General features: G+C 52.0%; 1 protein-coding gene across 1 annotated transcript; it reads left to right on the forward strand.

The window, feature by feature from the left end:
- Window positions 1–24,660, forward strand: LOC144734038 (prostaglandin G/H synthase 2-like). Its single transcript, XM_078616076.1, has 12 exons — window positions 1–131; window positions 5,427–5,625; window positions 10,453–10,548; window positions 14,035–14,163; window positions 15,282–15,425; window positions 15,687–15,830; window positions 16,746–16,927; window positions 17,449–17,532; window positions 18,204–18,450; window positions 18,767–19,053; window positions 21,380–21,527; window positions 22,791–24,660. Exons 2-12 carry the CDS (start codon window positions 5,619–5,621, stop codon window positions 23,144–23,146), a joined length of 1,824 nt encoding a protein of 607 aa, XP_078472202.1. The 5' UTR covers window positions 1–131; window positions 5,427–5,618; the 3' UTR covers window positions 23,147–24,660.
- Window positions 24,661–25,381: the final 721 nt, after the last annotated feature.

Genomic DNA, 25,381 nt, shown 5'->3' on the forward strand with positions numbered 1-25,381 from the left:
TCCCATGCCTGGCCCCCGGAACGTCGACTCAGCGTGACTCAACTCCCAATCCTGGAAGCAACGATCGTAAACTGCAACCCTGGATTGTAAGGCGAGGGATTATTATCATCGTACAACTTTCATCGGCTCGGGTAAACGCTGTGTGTGTGTGTGCGCGTGCGAAATCTCGCGTTGTTGGGGAGCGGTGGTGTTGTGGTTAGCGCGCTGCGGGCAGAACGCGGCGACCCGGGTTCTGTATCCCGCTCACGGCCACCCACCGGTGACGATTATCTGAACCGGTCCTGGGCCTCCCCTGGTTCTACTCAGCCTCAAATTAGTACCTGGTGCGGTGTGTAAACATCGCCACTGGGGAGACAAAGGCGGTCGGACGTGGTGCGGTGCTGGCCACCCACCCCCTCGTGTGCCGTGCCGGCCTTCATAGGTGCTCGCTAACAGCACTTGCCCCAACAGTTTGCTACAGGCTATACGGGGGGGTCTTTGTCTTTGTGCCGTGCGTGACACCGTCGCAGTCCACTTTCAAACCTTGAACGCTGTTGAGGTTTTCAATGGGAATTGCTTTGCGGCGGAGCGCAGCGAATTCCTGCGGACGGTTTTTATTGGCAAGTGTGGCAATGTGCAATCCTTCCTGTGGCCATCCACCGCTGGATGAAGGCCTTCCCCCCCCCTCCCATGTCCGCGGACTTCGTCCCACGCCTTTAGCTGCCGTTCCGGTGCCCGCCTCGACCGCCCATCCCCTTTTATTATCGTGTTGTAATGATGCAATCACGCAACCTGGCACAAAGTCCCAACCCGTACGGTTTAACACCGTATCCTTCTTGCACAATGTCTATTTTGGTTGTGATGGGACTTTGTAGCATGAATGTTGGGATTTCTAAGGGTACGGGGTGACCAATAAAGTTGGAATTTGTCTGTAATAAGGTAGGGCACTGATAAGGGGTTGACAGGTATGTAAAAGTGTAGCGTATAGTGCAGGGGTCTGCAACCTTTAAGACATAAAGAGCCACTTGGACCCGTTTCCGAAGGAAAAAATAAACTGGGAGCCGCAAAACCATTGCAACATTTAAAACAAATATAACACTGCATATATTGTTTCTTACCTTATTGCTATATACAGGATCGTGCAGTCAGCTGTCAATCTGAATAAAAAAAGGACTTTTTCACTTAACAATGTAAAATATATTTTTGCAAATTAATAGCTAAATTACCTGGTTAATGGGATTTTTGCTCCTGAACCTCAGTGCACAGTGTCTGCACATCAGGGCTGTAAGACGTCACCTTCATTTTCACACAGGCTTGCAAGCTGTCATCTGTGAGGCGTGATCGATGTTTGTTTTTAATATAGTTCATGTTGGAGAAGACCTGCTCACATACATATGTGGAGCCGAAGATCGACAGGACTCCAAATGCATACTTTTTCATGTTTATATAAGTGTTGGGGATGGCATTCCATGTTTCGAATACAAGTTTGTCCTGTTTGGGAAGGTTTTCAATATCACTCCATTTATGATTCTGAGCCAGAATGGCCTTCTGACGGGCAACATCCTCAAGAGTAGCGGTCAAGCATTTGAACTTGGACACCCATATATCTTTGTCGGCTATATCGGCCAGTTCCATCTCAAGATCAGGTTGACTTACACCTGCAAATGCAGTCATATTCAATAGGGATGGATCGATCGCCAGGGGAGTGACAGGGAAGGATAATGTCGTTTTTTCCTCTCTGAACTCACAGAATCGTTTCCCAAACGAACTTTGCATTGTGGTGATTGCAGACTTGAAATATTCCAAATTTATCGTATCATGACTTTGTTTGAACTCTCTCAAAGAGGGAAAGTGAGACAGTGTACCTCTCTGTAAATCTTTGACAAACACTGTCAACTTGCGCTCGAATGCCAAAACCTCCTCCAGCATGTGCATGGCTGTGCCTCCTTTCCCCTGAAGGGTTGTATTTAGCGTGTTTAGATGTGCTGTCATGTCTACCATAAAATGTAATTTTTCCAGCCACTCTGGCTGTTCCAGCTCAGCAAAGGTGAGCTCTTTGCTGCCCAGGAAGGTTTTTACTTCTTCCAAACATGTGACAAAGCAACGGCAACGTTATTGCCTGTCACCGGGCGGGCAGTGTGGAGCGGAGCGGCGACCTGTCAGCAGCGGCAACGCCAGAGCAGGTGTCACAGTGCGCCTCCTCCCCTCGCTAGCATCCGCCCCGGAGCCGCGGTCAAGGTTCAAAAGAGCCGCATGCGGCTCCGGAGCCGCAGGTTGCCGACCCCTGGTATAGTGTAATGTATAGTTTAGTGTATAGCAGTGTCGTGTAGAGTGTATAGTAGTGTAGTGTATAGTAGCATGCCTGTCAAACTCATACAGTGTACTCGCATTATTGTACAGGGAAATTGAGTTTTCAGGTCCATACGGCGTACAGCCGTTTCAATACGGGCGAAACATTGTTGTTGTCTATTTGTGTTTCTCCCTTGTGATGGGACTTTGTAGGATGAACGTTGAGATTTTTAAGCGCACGGGGTGACCAATACGGTCTGAATTGGCCTGTAATCAGGTCGGCGCTGATAAGGAGGTTGACATGTTTGGTAATGATGCTATTTTAGTTATTTTAGTAATTAATCGGCGTACGTTTTCTCTTTTTTCCGTGCTTTGCAAACGTCGCCCACGAAAAATACGTATTAATTGTAACAAATCAGCTTCATAATCCCAGTCATACCTGGCATTATTATTATTTTATTTATATTGTAGAAGCTACGTAGATAGATAAAAAAAATAACAATATCACTATTATTTTTATTATTTGATCTGTCTACCTGGCTTTTCCGAAAGACCCAAATAATATGAATTCCTGCAGTCACGAAAGCTTTAAGTCAATATTTATATTGTAGAACTTTAGAATAGAGTGTAGTGCATCAAGACATTGCACATCTTAACGCCTGCACTTTTGCCAGAAAGCGTGACGTCCTTTTTGTATACATATATTATTCAATCCACATTGTGTCGTCGTCGTAAAATTGTACACGCATATCTCGTCTTCACGGTTGACAAAATGTCCCTGCGGAGCTCCGTAAGTAATCGTCACCGACCCATCGAGCGCCACGTGCCCACAAGTTGCGGATGAGACCCACGTCTGAATGCCGTCTGAGCGGCAAGCTATGCAGCGGGCATTGTTCACCCCGTTCATGTAAATTCTATATGCACTATTCTTTGGGTTCAATCGTGATTTGAAGATTCTAGATTTGAAGCTTTCGTGACTGCAAGGATTCATATTCTTAGGTTTTTTTCGGTAAAGTCACGTAGGTAAATTTTTTTTTAAATTAATAAAAGTTAAATAAAAAATAAAATAAAAATCACGACGTTTCGGAGGCAACACAAGCTTCCGTCTTCAGGTGGAACCGTCACAGCACGATAGCTGTATCAAGTGTTGATACAGCTATACGTGATTTGAAGCTTTCGTGACTGCAGGAATCCATACTCGTTGGTTCCTTCGGTAAAGTCACGTAGGTAAAAAATTAACCCGTAAAAACAAAGTGTTTCACTATAAATCCTTTATATGCGTGGCATCGGTTATATTTTATTACTCATTTCTGTTTTTCTTGAGTAAGTGTTTCATTTTTATCACATTGGTATTTTAAATTAAATATTTTGTCCTAAAAAGTGGAAAATGTAGGAAATTTTTTTTCACGAAATTAAATTGTCACGTACAACGAGTCTGTGTGCAAAATGTCAGCTCGATTGGATCACGGGAAGTGGGTTAAAAAACGACCGAAAGATTTGCACGGTCGTAAGCGCGCAAGCAAGTGAACTTAATATAAAGGATTTAATAAGTATAACCCGTAAAAACAAAGTTTTTCACTATAAATCATTTATATGCGTGGCGGCTAGAGTCCTCTCTGGCTTGAGATGGCTGCCACCTATGGGTCAGATGATTGCATTGCTTTATTAAGCAATTGGTAATTAAATATATTATTTTTGTCCTAAAAAGTGCAAAAAAAAATTCTACGAACATTAATTGTCACGCACAACGAGTCTGTGTGGAAAATGTCAGCTCGATTGGATCACGGGAAGTGTGTTAAAAAACGACTGAAAGATTTGCACGGTCATAAGCAAGCAAGCAAGCGAACTTAATATAAAGGATTTAAAAATCAAATAAATCCACGACGTTTCGGGCGCGACCTGACGATGGACGCTTGTGTTGCGCCCGAAACGTCGTGATTTAATTTATTTTATACCTACGTGACTTTACCGAAAGACCCAAATAATACTCTTTGCTTCTAGATAGGTTCAAAGAAAATAGTCCTCAATTTGTCTACGTAGCCCGAGTCCCTTTCCCGTTGCAGGCACCCGGCATCGCATCCCATTGCATCATCACAACGCTCATTGCTCCATTTCGCCGTCCCGAAATTAGCCTCTCACAAATTGAGCGTGATTATCATGATTGCTGAGCTTAGTCCGTCGGTGCGTTACGCGTGTGTGTCGATCAAACATATCCGTGCGCCGAGCAGGGAATTATCGGCTAGCCGCAACACAAATGACGACTCGTCAGTGCTTAAAATAACTTCACATTACCCGAGCCTGAGTCTCAATGGGTTTATCGCATCTCTTTGTTGAATCAAGGATAACCGAGGTGTATATATACACCGACTGGTGTACTGGCTACCGTGCTGCGCTTGCAAATGCAGAGAGGTCGCCATTTCACTCGATCTCCCGGCACGGCAGCTTTAACAACGGTGTGAGATTTAAATTTCGATTTAACGCTTTCGTGACTGCAGGGATTCATCTTCTTGGTTCTTTCGGTAAAGTCACGTAGAAGTAAAAAATAAAATAATACAAATAAAAACATAATAAAATAATATTTTTATTCTTTGGTTCTTTTCGGTTAAGTCACGTCTAAAAATAAAATAATAAATCAAAATAAAACAACACATTACCGAATCCTAACCACTAGACCACCACGTGACTTTACCGAAAGAACCAAGCAGCTGGTGTGAGATTTATTCCACCCTCGCTGCTGCCACCACCACCTCCTCCACAGTCCCACCGCTTCTGTTCACCCAGCTGTGTCAATGTGCAACAACCACGCACCACGCGTGGTGGTGGTGGTGGGGCAACGCGTGAGCACGCCGACAACCTCGCCCGGTGTTTAAGGCCAAGCCTCCACCAGCACTCGTATCTTCGCTTCGTTCAGGAGGAGCCCCCCCCCCTCCCCATTTATCGGCTGACAGTCGCGCTAGCGCAGCAATTGCAGAGCTGCGCCTACACCCCCCCCCCCCTTTCGGGCACGCGTGAGGATTGGGGAGAGTTGAAGGGGAGGAGTTGAAGGGAGTGGATCATCGCCTCCCTCTTCCTACGCCTCCGTCGTCGCCGCCTCCTCCTCCGTCCGTCTCCCTTTCGTGTGTGTCGTTATTTGTTGGCGTACACCTCGTGTTGTGCAGGCGAGGCGAGGCCAACAATCCCAGGTGTATAAATACCTCGACTCGCTCCCACGCGCGGGGTCTTGGGCGAGGGGACAGACCTGCAGGGCTTGCAGCAGCAGCGGCGTCTACTCAAGGTTTCTATCTCTCTCGGCGATCCTCGCAACGCACCTGGAGAAGCTTCCTCGGCCGGGTCCCACACATCGACAAGTCATGACAGGTGAGCCCACGGCTACTCCGCAGGCTCCTTCGCTCACTCACTCACCTGCTCATACACCTACTGATAGATTTACACTCACTCACCTGTTCACACACCTGCCTACAGACTTACACTCACTCACCTGCTCACACACCTACCTACAGACATACACTCACCTGCTCACACACCTGCCTACAGACTTACACTCACCTGTTCACACACCTGCCTACAGACTTACACTCACTCACCTGCTCACACACTTGCCTACAGACTTACACTCACTCACCTGCTCACACACCTGCCTACAGACTTACACTCACTCACCTGCTCACACACCTGCCTACAGACTTACACTCACTCACCTGTTCACACACCTGCCTACAGACTTACACTCACTCACCTGCTCACACACCTACCTATAGACTTACACTCACTCACCTGCTCACACACCTACCTATAGACTTACACTCACCTGCTCACACACCTGCCTACAGACTTACACTCACCTGCTCACACACCTGCCTATAGACTTACACTCACTCACCTGCTCACACACCTGCCTACAGACTTACACTCACTCACCTGCTCACACACCTGCCTACAGACTTACACTCACTCACCTGCTCACACACCTGCCTACAGACTTACACTCACTCACCTGCTCACACACCTGCCTACAGACTTACACTCACTCACCTGCTCACACACCTGCCTATAGACTTACACTCACTCACCTGCTCACACACCTGCCTACAGACTTACACTCACTCACCTGTTCACACACCTGCCTACAGACTTACACTCACTCACCTGCTCGCTCACCTACCTACAGACTTACACTCTCTCACCTGCTCACACACATGCCTACATACACTTACATTCACCTATTTACTCACCTGCTCACACACCTACCTACAGACTTAGTCACACTCACTCACCTGCTCACACACCTACCTATAGACTTACACTCACCTGCTCACACACCTGCCTACAGACTTACACTCACCTGCTCACACACCTGCCTATAGACTTACACTCACTCACCTGCTCACACACCTGCCTACAGACTTACACTCACTCACCTGCTCACACACCTGCCTACAGACTTACACTCACTCACCTGCTCACACACCTGCCTACAGACTTACACTCACTCACCTGCTCACACACCTGCCTACAGACTTACACTCACTCACCTGCTCACACACCTGCCTACAGACTTACACTCACTCACCTGCTCACACACCTGCCTATAGACTTACACTCACTCACCTGCTCACACACCTGCCTACAGACTTACACTCACTCACCTGTTCACACACCTGCCTACAGACTTACACTCACTCACCTGCTCGCTCACCTACCTACAGACTTACACTCTCTCACCTGCTCACACACATGCCTACAGACACTTACATTCACCTATTTACTCACCTGCTCACACACCTACCTACAGACTTAGTCACACTCACTCACCTGCTCGCTCACCTGTTCGCACACCTACCAATAGACTTGCGCTCGCTCACCTGCTCACACACCTACCTACAGACACTTACATACACCTATTCACTCACCTGTTCACACACCTGCCTACAGACACTTACACGCACTCACATACTCATACACTCACCGACTGGCAAACCTATCGACACACCCAGCTACCAACCAATACAGACTCGCACACCCACTCACCTGCTCACCTACTCACCTGCTCACCTACTCACTCACCTACTCGCACACCTACTCACACACCTACTCGCACACCCACTCACCTGCTCACCTACTCACGCACCTGCCTCCCGACGGGTTCCTTTCACTTTGCGGCTGTCTCCTCTGGCACCGATGGATTATTACAGACGAGCCACACAGCGCCGCTGCTGCTGCTGCTGTCACCAAACTCAACTGCATCGTCCTCACTTAGGGCTCTGTGGGGTCTCTGTGAGTCTGTGGGGTCTCTGTGAGTCTATAGGGTTCTTTGTGAGTATGTGGGGTTCCGTGTGAGTCTGTGGGGGTCTCTTTGACTCTACGGGGTTCTGTGTGAATCTGTGGGGTCTCTGAGTCTGTGGGGTCTCTGTGAGTCTATAGGGTTCTGTGTGAGTCTGTGGGGTTCTGTGTGAGTCCGTGGGGTTCTGTGTGAGTCTATAGGGTTCTGTGTGAGTCTGTGGGGTTCTGTGTGAGTCTGTGGGGGTCTCTTTGACTCTACGGGGTTCTGTGTGAATCGCACGCTGACCAGCGTGGTGAAGCGGCTGAGCGGTTAGTGGCGCAGTGGTGACGCACGCCTCGCAAGCCAGAAGCGCCTGGGTTCGATTGCCCACTCTGGCTTCTGTCTGTGTAGAGTTTGTATGTTCTCTGGCCCCTGTTCTGCATGGGTTTCCTGCGGGTTCTCCGATTTCCTCCCAAAGCTCAACGCCCGCACGAGCTACTTAACCGGTATCGGCCAAACCACAGCGCAATGCTGAAAAATATGTAACTGCAAATCAATTTAACACGTAGGCTTTCGCGACCAATATTATTCATAATATAGGTTTTTGGGTCAGATCGCGTTAACTGCAAATCGTTCGATTGGATTTACAAATGTCAATATTGCACCCAAGTGCAGACCTTTGGCAGGACCGCCCTGAAAAAGAGTTGAGACTCAGTGAGGCATTCCTGGGCAAACAAGTTGAACCATTAGAATAATTATATTATCAGAACAACTTTATGTATCATTTCTAGATTTGAAGCTTTCGTGACTGCAAGGATTCATACTCTTAGGTTTTTTCGGTAAAGTCACATAGGTAAAAAATTTAAATTAATACAATTTAATAAAATGTATTAATTTAAAATGTTTTACCTACGTGACTTTACCGAAAAAACCTAAGAGTATTTATGTATCATGGGAACAAAATCGCTATGCGGTGGTGGGGTGTGACATTGGGACACATAACGATCCTCTAGCTCGGGGCACGGGCTTCCTCGACGCTTCTAGTACGAGGCACGCTTGTGCCAGCGAGTCTCGCACACAAAGACAACGGCGCGCACACACACACACACCCACACACCGCATGCACCGCTGCAATCCCTATCCGTGCTGTGCCGCTGGCAGTTGGCACACGTGAGTGGTTCTCACGCTCGGTCGGCACCACTGCTGATGCTGCTGCTGCCACGACTACGGCGACGATGATGCAGAGATCCTAAAATTAATGCCGCAAATAATTTTGCGCGTTCCGTATTCGCCGCCAGTCTCACAGGTGCGGGGGGCTAATCGCGAATGATGGCGCTGCGTTTCACAGACAGGTTTGGTGCGCCAGTAGCGAGTGTAGTGTGGGATACACCGCTAATTGTAGTGCGTTAACGGAGTGGTGTTAAATTTCGATTTAAAGCTTTCGTGACTGCAAGGATTCATCTTTTTGGTTCTTTCGGTAAAGTCACGTAGAAGGGAAATAATAAAATAATACAAATAAAACATAATAAAATAATTCTCACGACGTTTCAGTCTGGTCGGACAGACCTGTTCTTCACCTGAGGACGGCTGCTTGCGTTGTGGCCGAAACGTCGTGAGAATTATTTTATTATGTTTTATTTTTATTATTTTATTATTTCCCTTCTACGTGACTTTACCGAAAGAACCAAGAAGGAGTGGTGTTACTCTGTGTGATCCCAATTGAGTAATTTACGGATGATTTTTCGAACTTGGAAGCCAGACGGCACGTAGTTGTACGGTTAATACTCGCACCGCAGGAATAACCAGGGCGACCTGCCAGATTTGAGCCGAGTTACCACCGGCGCAAGGTTCCAGGCATTGAGTAAAGACCCCTTGGCGTTTACTTCGAAAGCGTACACCTCTGTGCGTTCTCACAACCAGGCACGGGCTCGGATATTGCTCGCCCCGCCACCGATGTTATCCGCGGCCGGGGATTCGAACTCGGGTTCACAAAAACGACGGCGGATCGCAGTGCATTGACGGTGGCGTTGCTGCTGAGAGGAGGGAAAGGTCAACGCTCCCGAGTCACCCAGGAAGAGCCACGTGAGCTGCTGTACGATGCAGTGGGCACGTGACTCGTCACAGCGGCGGCTGCCCCCTCTGTCGGTAGAGGAGGCCTGAGGCTGTGGCTGGCAGTTGGTGACCTGTAGAGAGTCAGTTGCTACTACGACTGCCGTACAGCTATTTATAACCCAGGCTGTCTGTACACGGTGTGTGTGTGTGGACGTGATTGCCACAACATAGCTACGAGCCATTGCCCATTATTCCACAGGTACGTGAGCTTGCCCGATTAGAGTCTGGTACAGTGGTGGCAGTGGTAGCAGCCGTGCTTCACGGCATGAAGGGCCCGGGTTCGAATCCCGATTCGGGCATCTCTGTGTATGGAGTTTGTAAGTTCTCCCCCTGCTTTGCATGGGTTTCCTCCGGGTTCCTCCCAGAGCTAAAAACAAACAGTCAATGTTACCGGTATTGGCCCAAACATCGCAATTCTGTATATGCTGAAAACTTGGCGGGAATCTCCCAAAAACGAGTCTTGAGCATCAATGAAGTTTTCATGAGTAAACAAGCATCGTAATAACATAAACAACAACAACAACTACAACCCTCTCTCTGTACCCAGCTCATGTTTAAGCATGGCAATACCGAGCAGGCTGTTCCACACAATCGCCACGCTCCTTTTGCCAATCCACCGTTGGATGTACGTACGTTGAACTTCATTCGCACCACGCATAGCCGGCCGTGCCCATGACATACTTCACCACGCTGGTGAGTGCGGGTCGGTGAAGAGGGGGGGTACACAAGACCGGTTCGGGTACCGCTCACCACCGATGTTTGCCGCTGGCCGGGCATCGCAGCTCATTGTCCTCTTAACGTCTCCTCCACAGATAGGAGGAGGAGAAGTCCCACGAGTCGCCTCCTCGCGCCGTGGCTCCTGCTGGCGCTGTGCGCGGTGCTGTGCGGCGCCGCCGCCGCCACCGAAGGTAGGCCCCCGAGCGACGGCGCCCTCGCGTTTACCGTACGGCGCAAGTCCAGCGTCCGTTTGTTTCGCGCTCCGCCGACACGATTTTGGGTCGTACCGCACTGTGTTCCGTGCGTCGTTTGACTTCACTAACTTGAGGAAGCCACCCTCCCTCAGTACCTGCAGTGAAACGTCGGACATCATTCCAAAAAACGCACGGTACAACCCCGATAATAACATCACGCAGAAAGCAGTATGAGCAGCGCGACTGTGAAAAAGCCCTGCGTAGTTGTGTCGATAGTGAAGAAGCTCCCAGCACGTGGAGCGAAACGTCGGACACCGTGCGGAACATCACACGAGCGCTAAATCGTGCGCGGGAGAGCAGCATCGTGCCCGCTGCGGGGTTTCACCCCGATGACCCTTGGCGAGTGCGGACAATGGGCGGCTGTTCACGCGGACGTCGGCAAAACATCCCCTCTCGCTGGCCCTCCTGGGGTCTGGCGGCTCGCCCGGCCGTCGCTCGCTCGGTACGGGCCTGGCGGGTCGTCGCCCGCGCTCTGCGTGCGCGTGTTGTGCGTGTGTGCGTGTGTGTGTGTGTGCGCGTGCGTGCGTGTACTAGGACGAAGAGACCTTTCCCATCTATGGCGACGACGGTGCGTTCCGTTTTGCGCGTCCGTCTAGCCACCATTGACCTCTTCCACAAACAGCTGGTTTATGCAGACTCGATGCCTTGCGGTGATAATGGGTTTGTGTCTATTTGGTGTGTGAACATCTTAACACCTCCTGTGCTCTTGGCGGAAATGATGATTGCAATAATAAGTGGAAACCGTACAGATTTGCTTTGGCCAAAAGCAGAATTGCGATTGAGTAAAAAAAAAAGGTTTGAAGCTTTCGTGACTGCAAGGAGCACAGGGGGTGTATAAAAAAAAAAGCTCCGATGCTCTTCTGGAAGCGTGGCGCCAGTCAACCGACAGCGGGGGCAACGGCGCGTGGCCGTGGCGGGCGACGGCTGGAAACGCTCGCGCTCAATTTCATGCAACGGTCTGGCGGCAAGGGGACGCCACTCAGGGCTGGCGGGGCGCGGCGCGCAAGGAAACGACGTGACGTCGCGTGGTGTCCCTTGGACAAAACCGAACGGAGCAGGATCTTCAAAACGCCACTTTGGGCTACGGCGGCAGTTTATAAACAACAAAAAAGCCCCACGCCGCGATGCTGCTTCATCCCAGTCGGGACAGGTGGTGCTGGCAAGTTAGCCTTCTTTTACGAGAGCCCAAATTACGGTGGGAAACGTATTAGTTTTTATAGGCCACGCCGGTTAATTATAAGAAACTGGTTACTTGTTTTGAATGCACCACACCCCATTCGTGGTGCTAATTAAACTTTCTCTCGGGCACCGATTGTGGCCAAAAATAGGCAGCCTTGCTTCACCCTGTATAGCCTAGGGTTGCCACTCCTAGTGTACCCAGGATCATCCTTAAGGCAGCAAGACATTACAAATCACGGCTTTGGTTTGTTGCGTAATAACAATAATAGCATTGTCAATAGCAACCTTGTGTATAACATCGACAAAGGTCCCCCCCTGTAGCCTTAAACTTTTTGGGGCAAGTGCTGTTAGCGAGCACCTAATGAAGGGTTGTATGGCACACGGAGGGGTAGGTGGTCAGTACCACGCCCCAGCCGCCTTTCTCTCCTGAGTGGGTATGTTTACACACTGCACCAGGCACTCATTGAAGGCTCAGTCAACCTAGGGGAGGCCCAGGACCGGTTCAGATAATAGTCACCGGTGTTGGCCGTCACACACACACACACACACCTTGTGACCTTCGCTGAGCTATAGGAAACAGAATAAATAAACAGACCAATTCGCCTCCTTCCCACCTTTGTTTTTCCTGCTTAAATAAACGTATTTTACAGATCCTATCGGCCACACAACGCCTTTCGGAAGTGCGTTTTCAGCAGCACGGCTCGAACACAAGCAAAACTGGGATGCTTAGGGTCTCATTAGCATGGTGAGGCTCGCATCAAACAATGCCAATGAACTGTCGGACGTCACTAGGCCGTTCCGTGTCAGGGGCAACAGGATCGCCAAACTGAACGCGCCCGCTGACAGACAATACGTTGCCACAAACCATCGGTGCATTCCTATCGTGGAACCGGATCCCTGGACCGCCATGGGGTGTGGACGCCTTGCCGTGGCACGCGCCAATGATTGTGGAGAATGTTTGGTTGACTGTGCGCTTTGCCTACTGCGTGGCAGGTCGCCGTGCACTTTTAGGGTCGTGCCGCGACCATGTCCGACGTTTCGCCCCGCGTGCCGGCGAGATTCGAATTCGGTTCGTGAAGATGCTCCCGTAATACGCTGCTGTTATTTGGCCACCAAAATATATATATTTTTTAATGTGCATTTAATCCGTTGACCATAGAAAACATGAGCAGCCTTAGATGTGTACCATCCGGCCTAAATGAAAGTGAAGTTTGATTTGTCCATCGGTTCCTGAGGAACCCAATCCACGTCCTGGGCATAAACACACGGCCGGGAGTCACTTTTAAGTTTTTTACAACGCTGTGCACAGAGCAAAGACGCAGTGGTGAGCGCTCTGTACTATGAACCCCAGCAACCCGAGTTCAATTCCTGTCCATGGCTGCCAATGAGACCCAAAAGGCTTAAACCAGCCCAGAGGTTGCTTGTTTAAACATATACTGATGGATAACGTTGGTCTGAAAAGCCAACTGCCCTTTGGTCTCAAGCATATTTGTATTTTTATGTGGAGACACAGAACAGAGTTGTGCTTATATTTGCTTTCAACCGAACACTTGCAGTTCAAATCCCGGTTGGGGTTAGACCCAGCCCATCAGGCCCCCAGGGGCCAATGAAATGCATTCCACTCTGTGAGAATGCCAACTGTGGTTGTCCAACATGTAGACCAAATTCCGCACATGGGGCACGTGAAATTTCCACCACCTCCTCCTTCTCACTCGTCTATCGCTACTATCGCGGTTGTCGTTCGCGTGAAACTCACTCAATCATTGCTGAAGTGTACGTGTGCATGTTGAACTTTTTTCGCGCCGTACGTAGCCAACCACGCTAATCGGAGGTGCGGTGTATGGTGGTGACTGCGTGTGTGCGTATGTGCACACGTGTTCCAGAATGGTGTGTGTGGGGAGCGGTGGCGCAGAGGTTAGCGCGCTGCATTACAAACCCGGAGACCCGAGTTCAACTCCTGCACACGGCCAACACAAGTGACGAGTATCTGAACTGTTACTAGGCCTCTCCTAGGTCGACTCGGCATTAAACGAGTACCGGTTTCCAGCATGTAAACATCAGCACTGGCGAAACAGAGGCGGCCGGTCGTGGTGCTGGCCACCCACCCCTGATTTCCCCGTTCCAGCATTCATAGGTGCCCCAACACTCTGTTAGTGCCGTGCCGGCCTTCATAGGTGCTACTCGCGAACAACACTTGCCCCAACAGTCCGTCGAGGCTACACGGATCTCTGCATTTTGTTCCAGTTGGAGAGACGGCGAATCCCTGCTGTTCCTTCCCGTGCCGGAACAAGGGCGTCTGCACGGAGTACGAGCACGGACGCTACGATTGCGACTGCACCTACACGGGATACCACGGAAAAAACTGCACCATACGTGAGCAAGCCACGCCCGTCACACGCGCGCACGCCGCTCATCGCCCCGTCACCACCGCGCCCCGCTTTGTCCGGGGCGTGCCCCGCCACCCCCATTCAATTTCGATTTAAAGCTTTCGTGACTGCAGGGATTCGTCTTCTTGGTTCTTTCGATAAAGTCACGTAGAAGGGAAATAATAAAATGATAAAAATAAAACAAAATAAAATACAATTGTATTGAAATAATAAAATAATAATAAAAAACATATTAAAATACAATTGTATTTTGTATTTATTTTATTTTATTATTTCCACCCCCATTCATTTAACTGGCAGGGGGCCCGGTCGGAATTTGTCGTCCGTTTGGCACCTCGGTAGCCTTGCGTTAAGCGCGGTTGACATTAAGTCGTCATGGGGGGGGGTCCCAATTTAAAATGAGTGACGTCAAAGTTCTGTGAGGCTCAAACCGGGACGCCGCACGGCTCAGCTGGCAGCTGCCCCCTCCATTAGCTTAACCCACTTTTACATAAGCACGCCCACTGGGCCACTAGCTCCGCCCACTCGGCCACTAGCTCCGCCCACTCGACCACTAGCTCCGCCCACTCGGCCACTAGCTCCGCCCACTCGGCCACTAGCTCCACCCACCCACTTATCAGGTAGCCCAGCCCTCTGCCCACATTTAAACTAAAACTGTTTTTTATTGTACCAGGTAAGACCGACTGAGCTATAATAGCCCTTTTTCAGTAGAGACCTGGTCACAACAAATGATTGCTCGGCGAAATGGCTTATAAATACTCTCAAAGCATGTTTCTAAATGTGGAGGGGAAAACCGGAGGACCCGGAGGAAAAACCCACGCAACTACGGGGAGAAAATACAACCTCCAAATATACAACAGGCATCAGGGTCAGGATCGAACCCACGACCTCCTCCATACCGAGCGAGACAATTAAAATGTCGCCACTGCCACAAACACGAAGCCAGAACATATTAAACCGGTAAGAAAATTAAACATGTTTATGAACGTTACAGGGCATCTGGTGAGACTTCCTAAAACCAACTGACACTGTCACGGCCAAACCAGACCCTGGGTGAAATGTCTCAATCACATCCCCACCATTTGTGTTCCCCTGCTCGTACAGCGGAGCTGCGCACGGCCATCGTAAGGATGCTGAAGCCGAGCCCAGACACGGTGCACTGGATCCTAACCAACTTCCCAGCCGTCTGGGACGTCGTCAACAGCATCTCCTTCCTGCGCGACGCCATCATGCGCTACGTCCTTGTGTGTGCGTCTTGCCTCACTTCCTACAACTTCCCACACGGCGGTGGTGGTGGTGGTGGCGACGGTGGTGGTGATGGTGGCGATGATGGAGGTTGTGGTGGCGATGATGGTGGTGTTAGTGGTGGTCGTGATGTGAGCGAGCAAGTTGCAGGGTTGCGCATTTCCCTTACACATCACCTGAATGCGTCTACAAACTCGAACGCTTCCTCCCATCGTTAGCGTTCACGCGGCTTTACACGTCTGTCTGCGTGTGTGTCTCTGTCAGCGCGCTCGGACCTGATCGACAGCCCACCGACCTACAACTCGGTGTACGGATACAAGTCGTGGGAGGCGTACTCCAACCTGTCGTACTTCACGCGGATCCTGCCGCCCGTGCCGCGGGACTGCCCCACGCCCATGGGCATCGCAGGTAGCCGACCGAGCATTGCCTCGTGGCGGATTGGTCTCGCTGTAATATTCTGACCCGTGTTCGTGACCCTCACAAATATATTAGATGTATTTAAAGAGGTAAACTGAGGTAAATAGTGGTATTTTATGATATAAACTGAGGTTAAATAGTGGTATTTAGAGGTAAACTGAGGTAAATAGTGGTATTTTATGATATAAACTGAGGTAAATAGTGGTATTTTATGACATAAACTGAGGTAAATAGTGGCATTTTACGAGGTAAATCGTGAGGTGGAAACGGAGGGTCGGCTTTTCACGTTATCCAATTAGTTGATTAATGTACCTCATAATCGATACTTATTTTATCGAATACTCAAAATAATGCAATAGTTAAAATATGCGAGGAATTCAATCGGGCAGGCGGCAACCCCAACGTCAGGGCGCTCGGTGGCAGTTGCACCGCCTGTGCACTCGGGCGACGGCTACCGCTGTCGGCGTTTGCGGTTGAGCCCGCAGAACGATGGCAGAGACCGTGGCTGCACGCGGAAATGTCACACGCGTGAATTACAGAACGCTGACGGACATTGTTCAATCACCGCCATTGTGTGTGTGGTTCTTGTTGTTATTGCTGCTGTCGCCGTGTGTGGGGAGCGGTAGCTCAGCGGTCAGTGCTACGAACCCGGCGACCCGAGTTCGATTCCCGCTCACGGCCAACACCAGTGACGATTATCCTAACCGGTCATGCGCCTACCCTAGGTCAACTCGGCCTCAAATGAGTACCTGGTGCAGTATGTAAATATTGCCACCAGGGAGACAAAGGCTGCTGGGCGTGGTTCCGGCCACCCACCCCCTCGTGTGCCGTGCCGGCCTTCACAGGTGCTTTCTACAGTCTGTTAAGGCTACACGGGGGGATCTTTGTTGTCTTGGTGTGCGGCAGGCAAGCCCCAGCTGCCCGGCGCCAAGCTCGTGGCCGAGCGGCTGCTGCTTCGCCGGCAGTTCAAGGCCAACCCGCACGGCTCCAACCTCATGTTCGCCTTCTTCGCACAGCACTTCACTCACCAGTTCTTCAACACGGACCCCGTGCGGGGCCCCGCCTTCACGCGCGCGCTGGGCCATGGGGTAAGCGGCACGAAACGCACGCACGCACACACGTACGCACGCACACACAAAGAAAAAGACAAAGAACCCTCATATCGCCTTCATATACTGTTGTGGCAAGTGCTGTTAGCGAGCACCTATTAATGGCGGGAACGGCACACGAGGGGGTGGGTGGCCAGCACCACGCCCGGCAGCCTTTGTCTCCCCGGTGATGATGTATTTAACGCACCGCACCAGGTACTCATTTGACCTATTGGAGGCCCAGCACCAGTTCAGATAATCGTCACTGGTGTTGGCCGTGAGCGGGAATCGAACTCTGGTCGCCAGGTTCGTAGCGCAGCGCGCTAACCGCTACACTACCAGCCACACACATACACACGCACACGCACGCATGCATACATCTAGAGGGTGTGGGGGCGTGGGTAGAAGGCATTCCTAAAATGTCAAGTTTTTTCAATTATCTACATAGATGCATGGATATTGCTGCTGTTCTCCGCACAATTCGTTTGAGCGAGAAGCGCGTGTGACGTGATGATTTCCAGGTCGACCTGAACCACATCTACGGAGGAACGCTGGAGAGACAACACCAGCTGCGGCTCTTCAAAGAAGGGAAATTAAAATTCCAGGTTGGCACCGCCCTCTCCTCCCCTTGGTTGTTCCTCACCACGCTCGCTGCTCACCCTCACAAAGAGAGAAATATAAGGATTGGTTTTAACCATTCCAGCAATAAAACATTCGTGTTAAAATGTTACAACAACAAACAGAAATCTTTTGCAAGGAATCATGCCTGCATTAACCACATATACTATCAGAGCATGTTTTTTTTGCGTGTGCATGTTCGCCACAAATATATGTGGTTAATGCAGACATGATTCCTTGCAAAAGGCTTCTGTTTGGTGTTGTAAAATCTTAACACAATTGTTTTATTGCCGGAAAGGGTAAAGCTTATTCTTATATTTTGATACTGGCAAAGGAGGTCCCAGAGAGAGAATTGTTGTGACCTGGGGTGCGGTAGCGGTTGAACACAGGCTCGTGGTAGTGGTTGCACACAGGGTGGTGGTGGTGGTGATTCGGACGACGCAGTGGTGGATGAGACGACGCAGTGGTGGATGAGATGACGCAGTGGTGGATGAGCCGACGCAGTTGTGGATGAGATGACGCAGTCCGTGCCTGGTACCGAGCCCTCAACACGGGCATCGCAATCAACGAGCGGAGCTCACGGGGGGCACGGTAGCCATCGTAGTCGCGCGATAAGAGAGAGCGATGATCGATGACGCTCCGATGACGTCGTCCCCAGCTGATCGACGGGGAGGCGTACCCCCCACTGGTGCGCGACGCGCCGGTGCACATGGTGTACCCGGAGCACGTGCCGGCGTCGCTGCGCTTCGCCGTGGGCCACGAGGTGTACGGCCTGCTGCCGGGCCTCCTCGTCTACGCCACGGTGTGGCTGCGTGAGCACAACCGCGTGTGTGACGTCCTGCGCGCTCAGCACCCGCGCTGGGACGACGAACGACTCTTCCAGACGGCGCGCCTCATCCTCACCGGTGAGGGGCCGGCGGTGGCGGTTGGTGGTCGTGGTGATGGTGGTAGTGGTCAGTAGTGGTCGTGGTGATGGTGGTGGTCGTGGTGGTGGTGGTGGTGGTGGTGGTCGTGGTGGTGGTCATAGTGGTGGCGGTGCTGCCGATAATGACAACGATGACGGTTGCAGGACTCTCCTGATGAAACAATCATGTGACTCCCTGAACCGTTCCTGGGTAAACGAGCACAACAATAACCGTAACAACAACCACGACAACAACAACAACAAAGTACCGATACCCGCCGCGTGTGTGGCAAACGCCCATCCCCGCGTGAGCGCAGGCGAGACGATAAAGATCGTGATCGAGGAATACGTGCAGCACCTCAGCGGCTACAACTTCCACCTCAAGTTCGACCCCACGTTGCTGTTCGGCGTCAACTTCCAGTACAGCAACCGCATGTCACTCGAGTTCAACCACCTCTACCACTGGCACCCGCTCATGCCGGACTCGCTGCACATCGACGGGCGCAACTACAGCTACAACGAGTTCCTCTTCAACCCCGGGCTGCTCGCCGACAAGAAGCTCATGCCGCTTGTGCGGAACTTCATGCGCCAGCAAGCCGGCACGGTGAGGAAGGGGGAATAGATCAAATAGATGTATGTGTAGTGCTGAACTTTACGCGGACAACTTCTTCCTTTTTTGTCGTCACTTTATTTGATCAAACTCAGCACATTTCGCCACCATTCTCCAGCGTGTTCTCCCTCTCTCTCTCCGTCTCTCCCGACTCTCCTCTCTGCTTCTCTGTCCCACTCCAGCCGTCGCTCTCTCTCGACTTCTCCGTCTCACTCCGACTGTCTCTCTCGTTCCCGTTCCACTGCTGGCCTATCCGTCCTCTCGTCACCTCTTCTTCCGCTGCTCCACCGCTACCGTATTCTACCTCTCGTATCTTCCTCGTCTCCATCTCTACTGCTACCCTGTACTTCTTCTTCTACTCCACTGCTTCTCTATACTTCTTCTCGTATCTTTTTTTTCTGCTCCGATCGTCTCCGTCCAGCTCCCAGCACAACTCCCCGTCTCCCTCTGACGCTCCCATATTTATCCCCGTCCCTATTAATTTCCAATTAATTAACTGGTGTCCCCCTCCCCCCCGTGCCCCGGGCCCCGCCGCCACCTGTCCCCATTCCCAAACTTAAAGGCGCCACCGTGTCCCTGACAACAACAACTGGCCAATCACTGCCCTGCATCCATAATTGCCTAACGGGCCGTCTCCGTCTCACCCGTTGTCCCCCAGCAACAGCAGCATGTCCCACTACGACCCCACTGTTCCCAACCCGCACGTGTTTACAATTACCCCACTTGGCGCGCGTTAAACCACTACAGATGTATACGCGTGTGTGTGTGTGATGAGACCTCCCTTGCCAATATCCAAATATAAGAATAGGTTTCATTGCCAGAAAGGGTAAAATCTATTCTTATATTTGGATAATTGGCAGGGGAGGTCCCATCATGTAGCTGCTCACCCTGAGCTCTCAATGTCTTGACGGTGGTATTGTCTTTGTGCTGTTCGCCTTTTGGCGTCCTCTGGCCTAACGCTGTTTGAGACGAGGCTCTAAAGAAAGCTGTCTCTGGTGTGGACCAATCAGTTTCAAAGACAATGCATCATCATATACTACCAGAGCATGTTTTTTTGTTTGCATGTTCACCACAAGTATATGTGGTTAATGTAGACATGATTCCTTGCAAAAGGTTTCAGTTTGGTGTTTTAACATCTTAACACCTGTTTTATTGCCAGAAAGGGTAAAACCTAGCCTTATATGCGTGTGTGTGGGGAGCGGTGGTGTAGTGGTTAGCGCGCTGAGCTACGAACCCGGCAGCCCGTGTTCGATTCCCACTAACGGCCAACAACAATAGCGATTATCGGAATCGATCCTGGGCCTCCCCTAGGTTGACTCAGCCCTAAAATTAGTACCTGGTGCGGTGGGTAAACATCGCCACAGGGGAGACAAAGGCGGCCGGGCGTGGTGCTGGCCACCCACCCCCTCGTGCGCCGTACCGGCTTTCATAAGTGCTCGCTAACAGCACTTGCCCCAACAGTCTGTTAAGGCTATGCGGGGGATCTTTGGCTTTGTTACATGTAAACAACCTGGAGTGCATGTGACACTGCACAGCTCTTTCCAATGTGTGTTTGACATCAGGAAATGTATTGGGGTGTTTGTGGGGGCGGGGTGCGGGGGGGGGGCGTGGGATGTTTGGTGAGGTCAGGGTGCGGTTTTCAGGTTTCAAGGCACGGCTGGGTCCATTCGCAGGAGGCCGGGGAGGAGAACCAGCCAAACAAACTTACACGCTTGCCCGTCACAGGATGATCGATGGCCCTGTTTGCTACGCTCACTTTTTCTTTGCCCGTGGCCACGGCCGCCCGGAATGCGCCTGGTCTCGTCGGAGTTCGGGAGCCAAGCAGGGAGAGCCTGCGTAGGGCCTGAGATGGACAGGGCCGGCGCCGCGTGGCTAACGGGCGTTACAGCGCTGCGGCGCTACGATGCGCCTTCACCGGCGGCTCGCCTGCGCTGACTGGTGCGGTGAGGCGTGGTCAGGACAACCCCCGTGACCGACACGCCATGGGGGGAAGCCTCAATCCAGCAGTGGATAGGCAAACGGCTGCAGGGTCTTCTTCGTAACAATCTGTTGTATAACAGCCAGAGTCTCCCTGTCAAAACCGGTGTGGGGCACGCTCATTAATAAATAATGCTATTAGCCAGTCTCTCCATATGCAAACAAACGTTCACTTTCCACAGATTGGTACGTATTTTACCAGACCCTGTTTGTAATTTGGTTTATTCCGGCTCTGGAACGCACGGCGTGGGGGGAGGCCGTCGTCCGGCCGTGGGTTGACTGACCGGGTTCTGTGCTGTGCGGACGCGCGCACGCGTGTTTGTGTGCGTGTTGCCGTGGCCAGGTGTCGGGCGGTCGAAACGTCAACAAGAACCTCCTGCACGTGGCGACGAGCATCATCGAGCACGGGCGCACGCTGCGCCTGCAGTCGCTCAACCAGTACCGCCACCGCTTCAACATGCGACCTTTCACCTCCTTCCTGGAGCTCGCAGGTGCTGCCCTCGCCCATCCCGCAACACTCACCCCACACCTTGACTCCAACTTCAACCCTGACCTCAATCTTGAACCTAACCCCGACCCTGACCCAACCCCGACCCCTGACCCCGACCCCCAACCTGACCCCAACCCCCAACCTCCAACCCCGACTCTGACTCAGACACCGACCCCGAGGCCAACTCTAACCCCCGACCCCAACCCTGACCCCCAACTCCGACCCTGACCCCGACCCTGACTCTGAGGCCAACCCTGACCTCAACCCTGATCCCAAGCCCTACGACTAACCTTCCCATACTGACCACGGCACTCCCCTCGACACTCGCACCGCCGCTCTCCGCCGAGCTGCCGACCCACCGGAGGCGGTGATAATTGCCGCGTTGTGGAACGGAGCCGCAAGCCGCGCTGTCATCCCGCTCCCAACGGAGACGACGCGCCCGGCGTGCCGGCTCCGCTCCATCCCTCCCTCTCTCTCGCTCCCTCTCTCTCGCTCTCTCACGCTCTCTCTCTCACTCCCTCTCTCTCCCTCTCTCACGTTCTTTCACGCTCTCTCACGCTCTCTCTCAGGGGCAGGGGGGGTGTGAATGGAACCCCACGGGGCACAATTTGGCTATGTGGATATTCGATTTGGCTATTTGGATATTCGACGCAATTATCTCGCTCGTTCATCTCTCCGGTAGCCCGTAGAGGGATAGCAGTGAAACATGCATTTATGTCGTGCAAACCTCCACAACATCAACGAAACCTCTCGGTTTTTATTTTAGCCTAATGGCAGCTCATCATCATCACAATTGGGCGGTGGCACCGGCGGTCATGGCGCATTCGCCGCTTGTCGCGGAGGGTTCGAATCCGGTAGGCCGCGCTGGTTATCGCTGCGGGTGCAATAACCATGAATAACATCGCGCGACGTTTGCTTCACGGTGGACGTTAGAGATCCCGTGACGTCCATTAGCAAGGGCAGAGCCACCGTGTGCCACCGGCGTCGTGGTCCAAATTAGCCCAAGTCGAAAATGACGCCGCGAAAATGACTCAATCAGGACTATACTCACAGCGACCATCATATATGAACCTACGTTGAACTTCTTTCGCACCGTACACAGCCACCCGTGCTAACCGTGGCCCCTACTGGCAGCGGACTGATGCCCCCAGGTCACTGTTGAAAACGAGGCTCCTCTATCCGGCTCATCCCAACAAAATCACCCTGATGAACCTTGACCCCGTCCTCCTCCCCCCCCATCTCCCGTCCGGTGGTACGCCGGCAGGCGACGAGGAGATGGCAGCCGAGATGGAGGAGCTGTACGGCGACGTGGACGCCGTGGAGTTCTACGTGGGCCTCCTGGCCGAGAAGTCGCGCCAGGGCTCCATGTTCGGCGAGAGCATGGTGGAGATTGGGGCACCGTTCTCGCTCAAGGGTCTCATGAGCAACCCCGTGTGCTCGCCGCTCTACTGGAAGCCGAGCACCTTCGGCGGCGACGTGGGCTTCGACATCGTCAACACGGCGTCGCTGCGCAAGCTCGTGTGCCAGAACGTCGTGGGGCCGTGCCCCCGCATCTCCTTCGCCGTGCCCGAGGCCGAAGCGGGGCACCTGTGCGGCGAGGGGGTTCACTGTGAACTGTGATGACCGAGTGTGTCGTGTGTGTGTCCGTGTGTGTGTCCGTGTGTGTGTGTCGTGTGTGTGTCGTGTGTCATGTGTGTCATGTGTCAGGCGTGTCGAGTGTACGTCAGTTAGAGCATGGAGCTACAAACCCGGTGGCGCAAGTTCAAATTATATCATAACTGATCCCGGTCCTCCCCTAGGTTGACTCAGCCTTAAATGAGTACCTGGTGCTCAAAGGCGGCCAGAGATGGCGCTGGTTCCACCACCCCTTTGTGTGTTCTACTGAGGTCTCATCGACTCACATAGACACTCACTCACAGACCTAGATAGAGAACCACAGTCTTGCACAGACCCATACACTCGCATAGAGACCCACACACTCGCGGTGGAGACCCACACTCAGAAATGGCCTCGTGGTAGCCCAATACTGGTGCAGCAAAGTCATCATCACCCAATGGCTTTGTGTTCCAATTCACAAAGCTGCACATACCACACACTATGCGTACCACACGCATCGCCATCCAGCTTCGAGGATATTTACTGCACCCTCTCGGTTTGTCCCTTCCAACCAGCACTGGCCCAGTGTCATTACAGCACTGTTATGAATTCTGAAGGGGGGGGTTTCTCGAGACCTTTGTTTATTGAACGTGAACTGTGTACGCCGACCGTGGGAATCTGCTGGAGAAAACTGGAATGCCCTTGCCGTGCCACACCGTGTTGCTCGATTCGCCGAACGTCCCTCCAACGTTCAGGTTTCGTAGCCCGAGGGCCTTAAATTATTTATCCGACGGCGGTTACGCAATGCGCAGGGAGCTGACCAACGGCCGACTGCGCGTCGTGTCGCGCGCTCGAGCTGTGAATGCGACGACGCGACGAGAGCGCGGTAATAACTTATTGGCGCCGAGTGTTCGTAGACGATTATTTAAGCGTTTCTATCATCGTACATCGCCAAGAGCTGCGGGTGCAGCTCGCTGCAGTGGCGAATCACCCCTGTTGTTAATCGGTGGCCTGCCCCAAGCAGTCCACCGCTCTGCGTATTCGGCGAACATCCGGCAAGACTCGAGGTCACGAACCATGCCGGGCGGATTCTCTCTTCCCTCGAACTGCCGTGCGGAAGGCAGCTCGTTTGCAGCGGTGATTGGTCCCCGACCCGCGAGATGCACTGGGTGACGGACGCGCGCGCACGCGAGCGAGCGAGCGTCCTGACGGACGGACAAACGGACGGAAGGACAGACAACTGGCCAAAGAGGTGGGGAGTGATGGACAGATGGATGGACGGAGAGACGGTGGGCCAGATAGGACAGACATAGACACAGATGGACAAAGAGATGCTGCCTCTTTCATAGGGTGATATAATAATGATGATGAGGGCATTATGCATGGACGAGCTGGATTTTAAATCGAAACACGTGGGGGGAGGGGGGAAGGGGGGAAGAATTCAGAATGCTGGAATGGATTTAAATTACATGCGAATTACATACGACGCTTTTGTATTTATTTGATATGTGTAAATAAAGTTGGGATGTTGACACCTGCCTGCGAACGTCGCCCTCGTCTCCTTGAGTAGAACGCGCAAGCTGCTCACCGCGTGCAAACGTGTGCAAACGTGTGCGCGTGCAAATGTGTGCGCGTGCAAACGTGTGCAAATGTACGAACGTGTGCGCGTGCGCCGCTGGGGAGCGGTGGTGTAGTAAAATAAATGTGAGTACCTGGTGGCAGGAAACGCTCACGCAGGCAAATGTCACGTGTGCACGAGCCAATGTGTATCTATCGTGGGCAGTAATTTAAACTGAACCATTTTTTGTTAACTAGCTGAAGGCCCACCGAGCTTATTGGAGCTATTTTTTGCAAAAGCGACCTGGCCACAAATGATAGCTCAACGAAGTGGGCCAAACACTCTAAACGAGTTTTGTTGATTCTAAATGTGGAGGGGGGGGGGTGGAACCGGAGGGCCCGGAGAAAATCCACGCGACCACGGGGAGAACACGCAGAGTCCAAATATGCAGCAGCAGGCATCAGGGTCGGGATCGAACCCACGACCTCCTGTGTACCAGGCGAGGTAGTTAACATCCCCTTGCCACCGTACTCGTTAGCACTCACGGTCTCTGACACCAGTGACGATTATCTGAACCGGTCCCGGGCCTCCCACTAAGTCGGCTCAGCCTCAAACATCGCCACCGGGGGGACAAAGGCGGTGGGGCGTGGGTGCTGGTCACCCACCCCCTCGTGTGCCGTGCGCGGCATTCATCGAGGTGC

The sequence above is a fragment of the Lampetra planeri genome, chromosome 49 (genome assembly GCF_965212315.1).
Source record: "Lampetra planeri chromosome 49, kcLamPlan1.2.h2, whole genome shotgun sequence".
In the NCBI taxonomy this organism is placed as follows: Eukaryota; Metazoa; Chordata; class Hyperoartia; order Petromyzontiformes; family Petromyzontidae; genus Lampetra; species Lampetra planeri.

Excerpts from the sequence above, each read along its gene's own strand:
- LOC144734038 (XM_078616076.1), top strand. Across the intron at positions 16,928-17,448 it reads CGCGCGCGCTGGGCCATGGG|GTCGACCTGAACCACATCTA; the intron begins GTAAGCGGCACG and ends GATGATTTCCAG. Across the intron at positions 18,451-18,766 it reads GGCGCGCCTCATCCTCACCG|GCGAGACGATAAAGATCGTG; the intron begins GTGAGGGGCCGG and ends GCGTGAGCGCAG.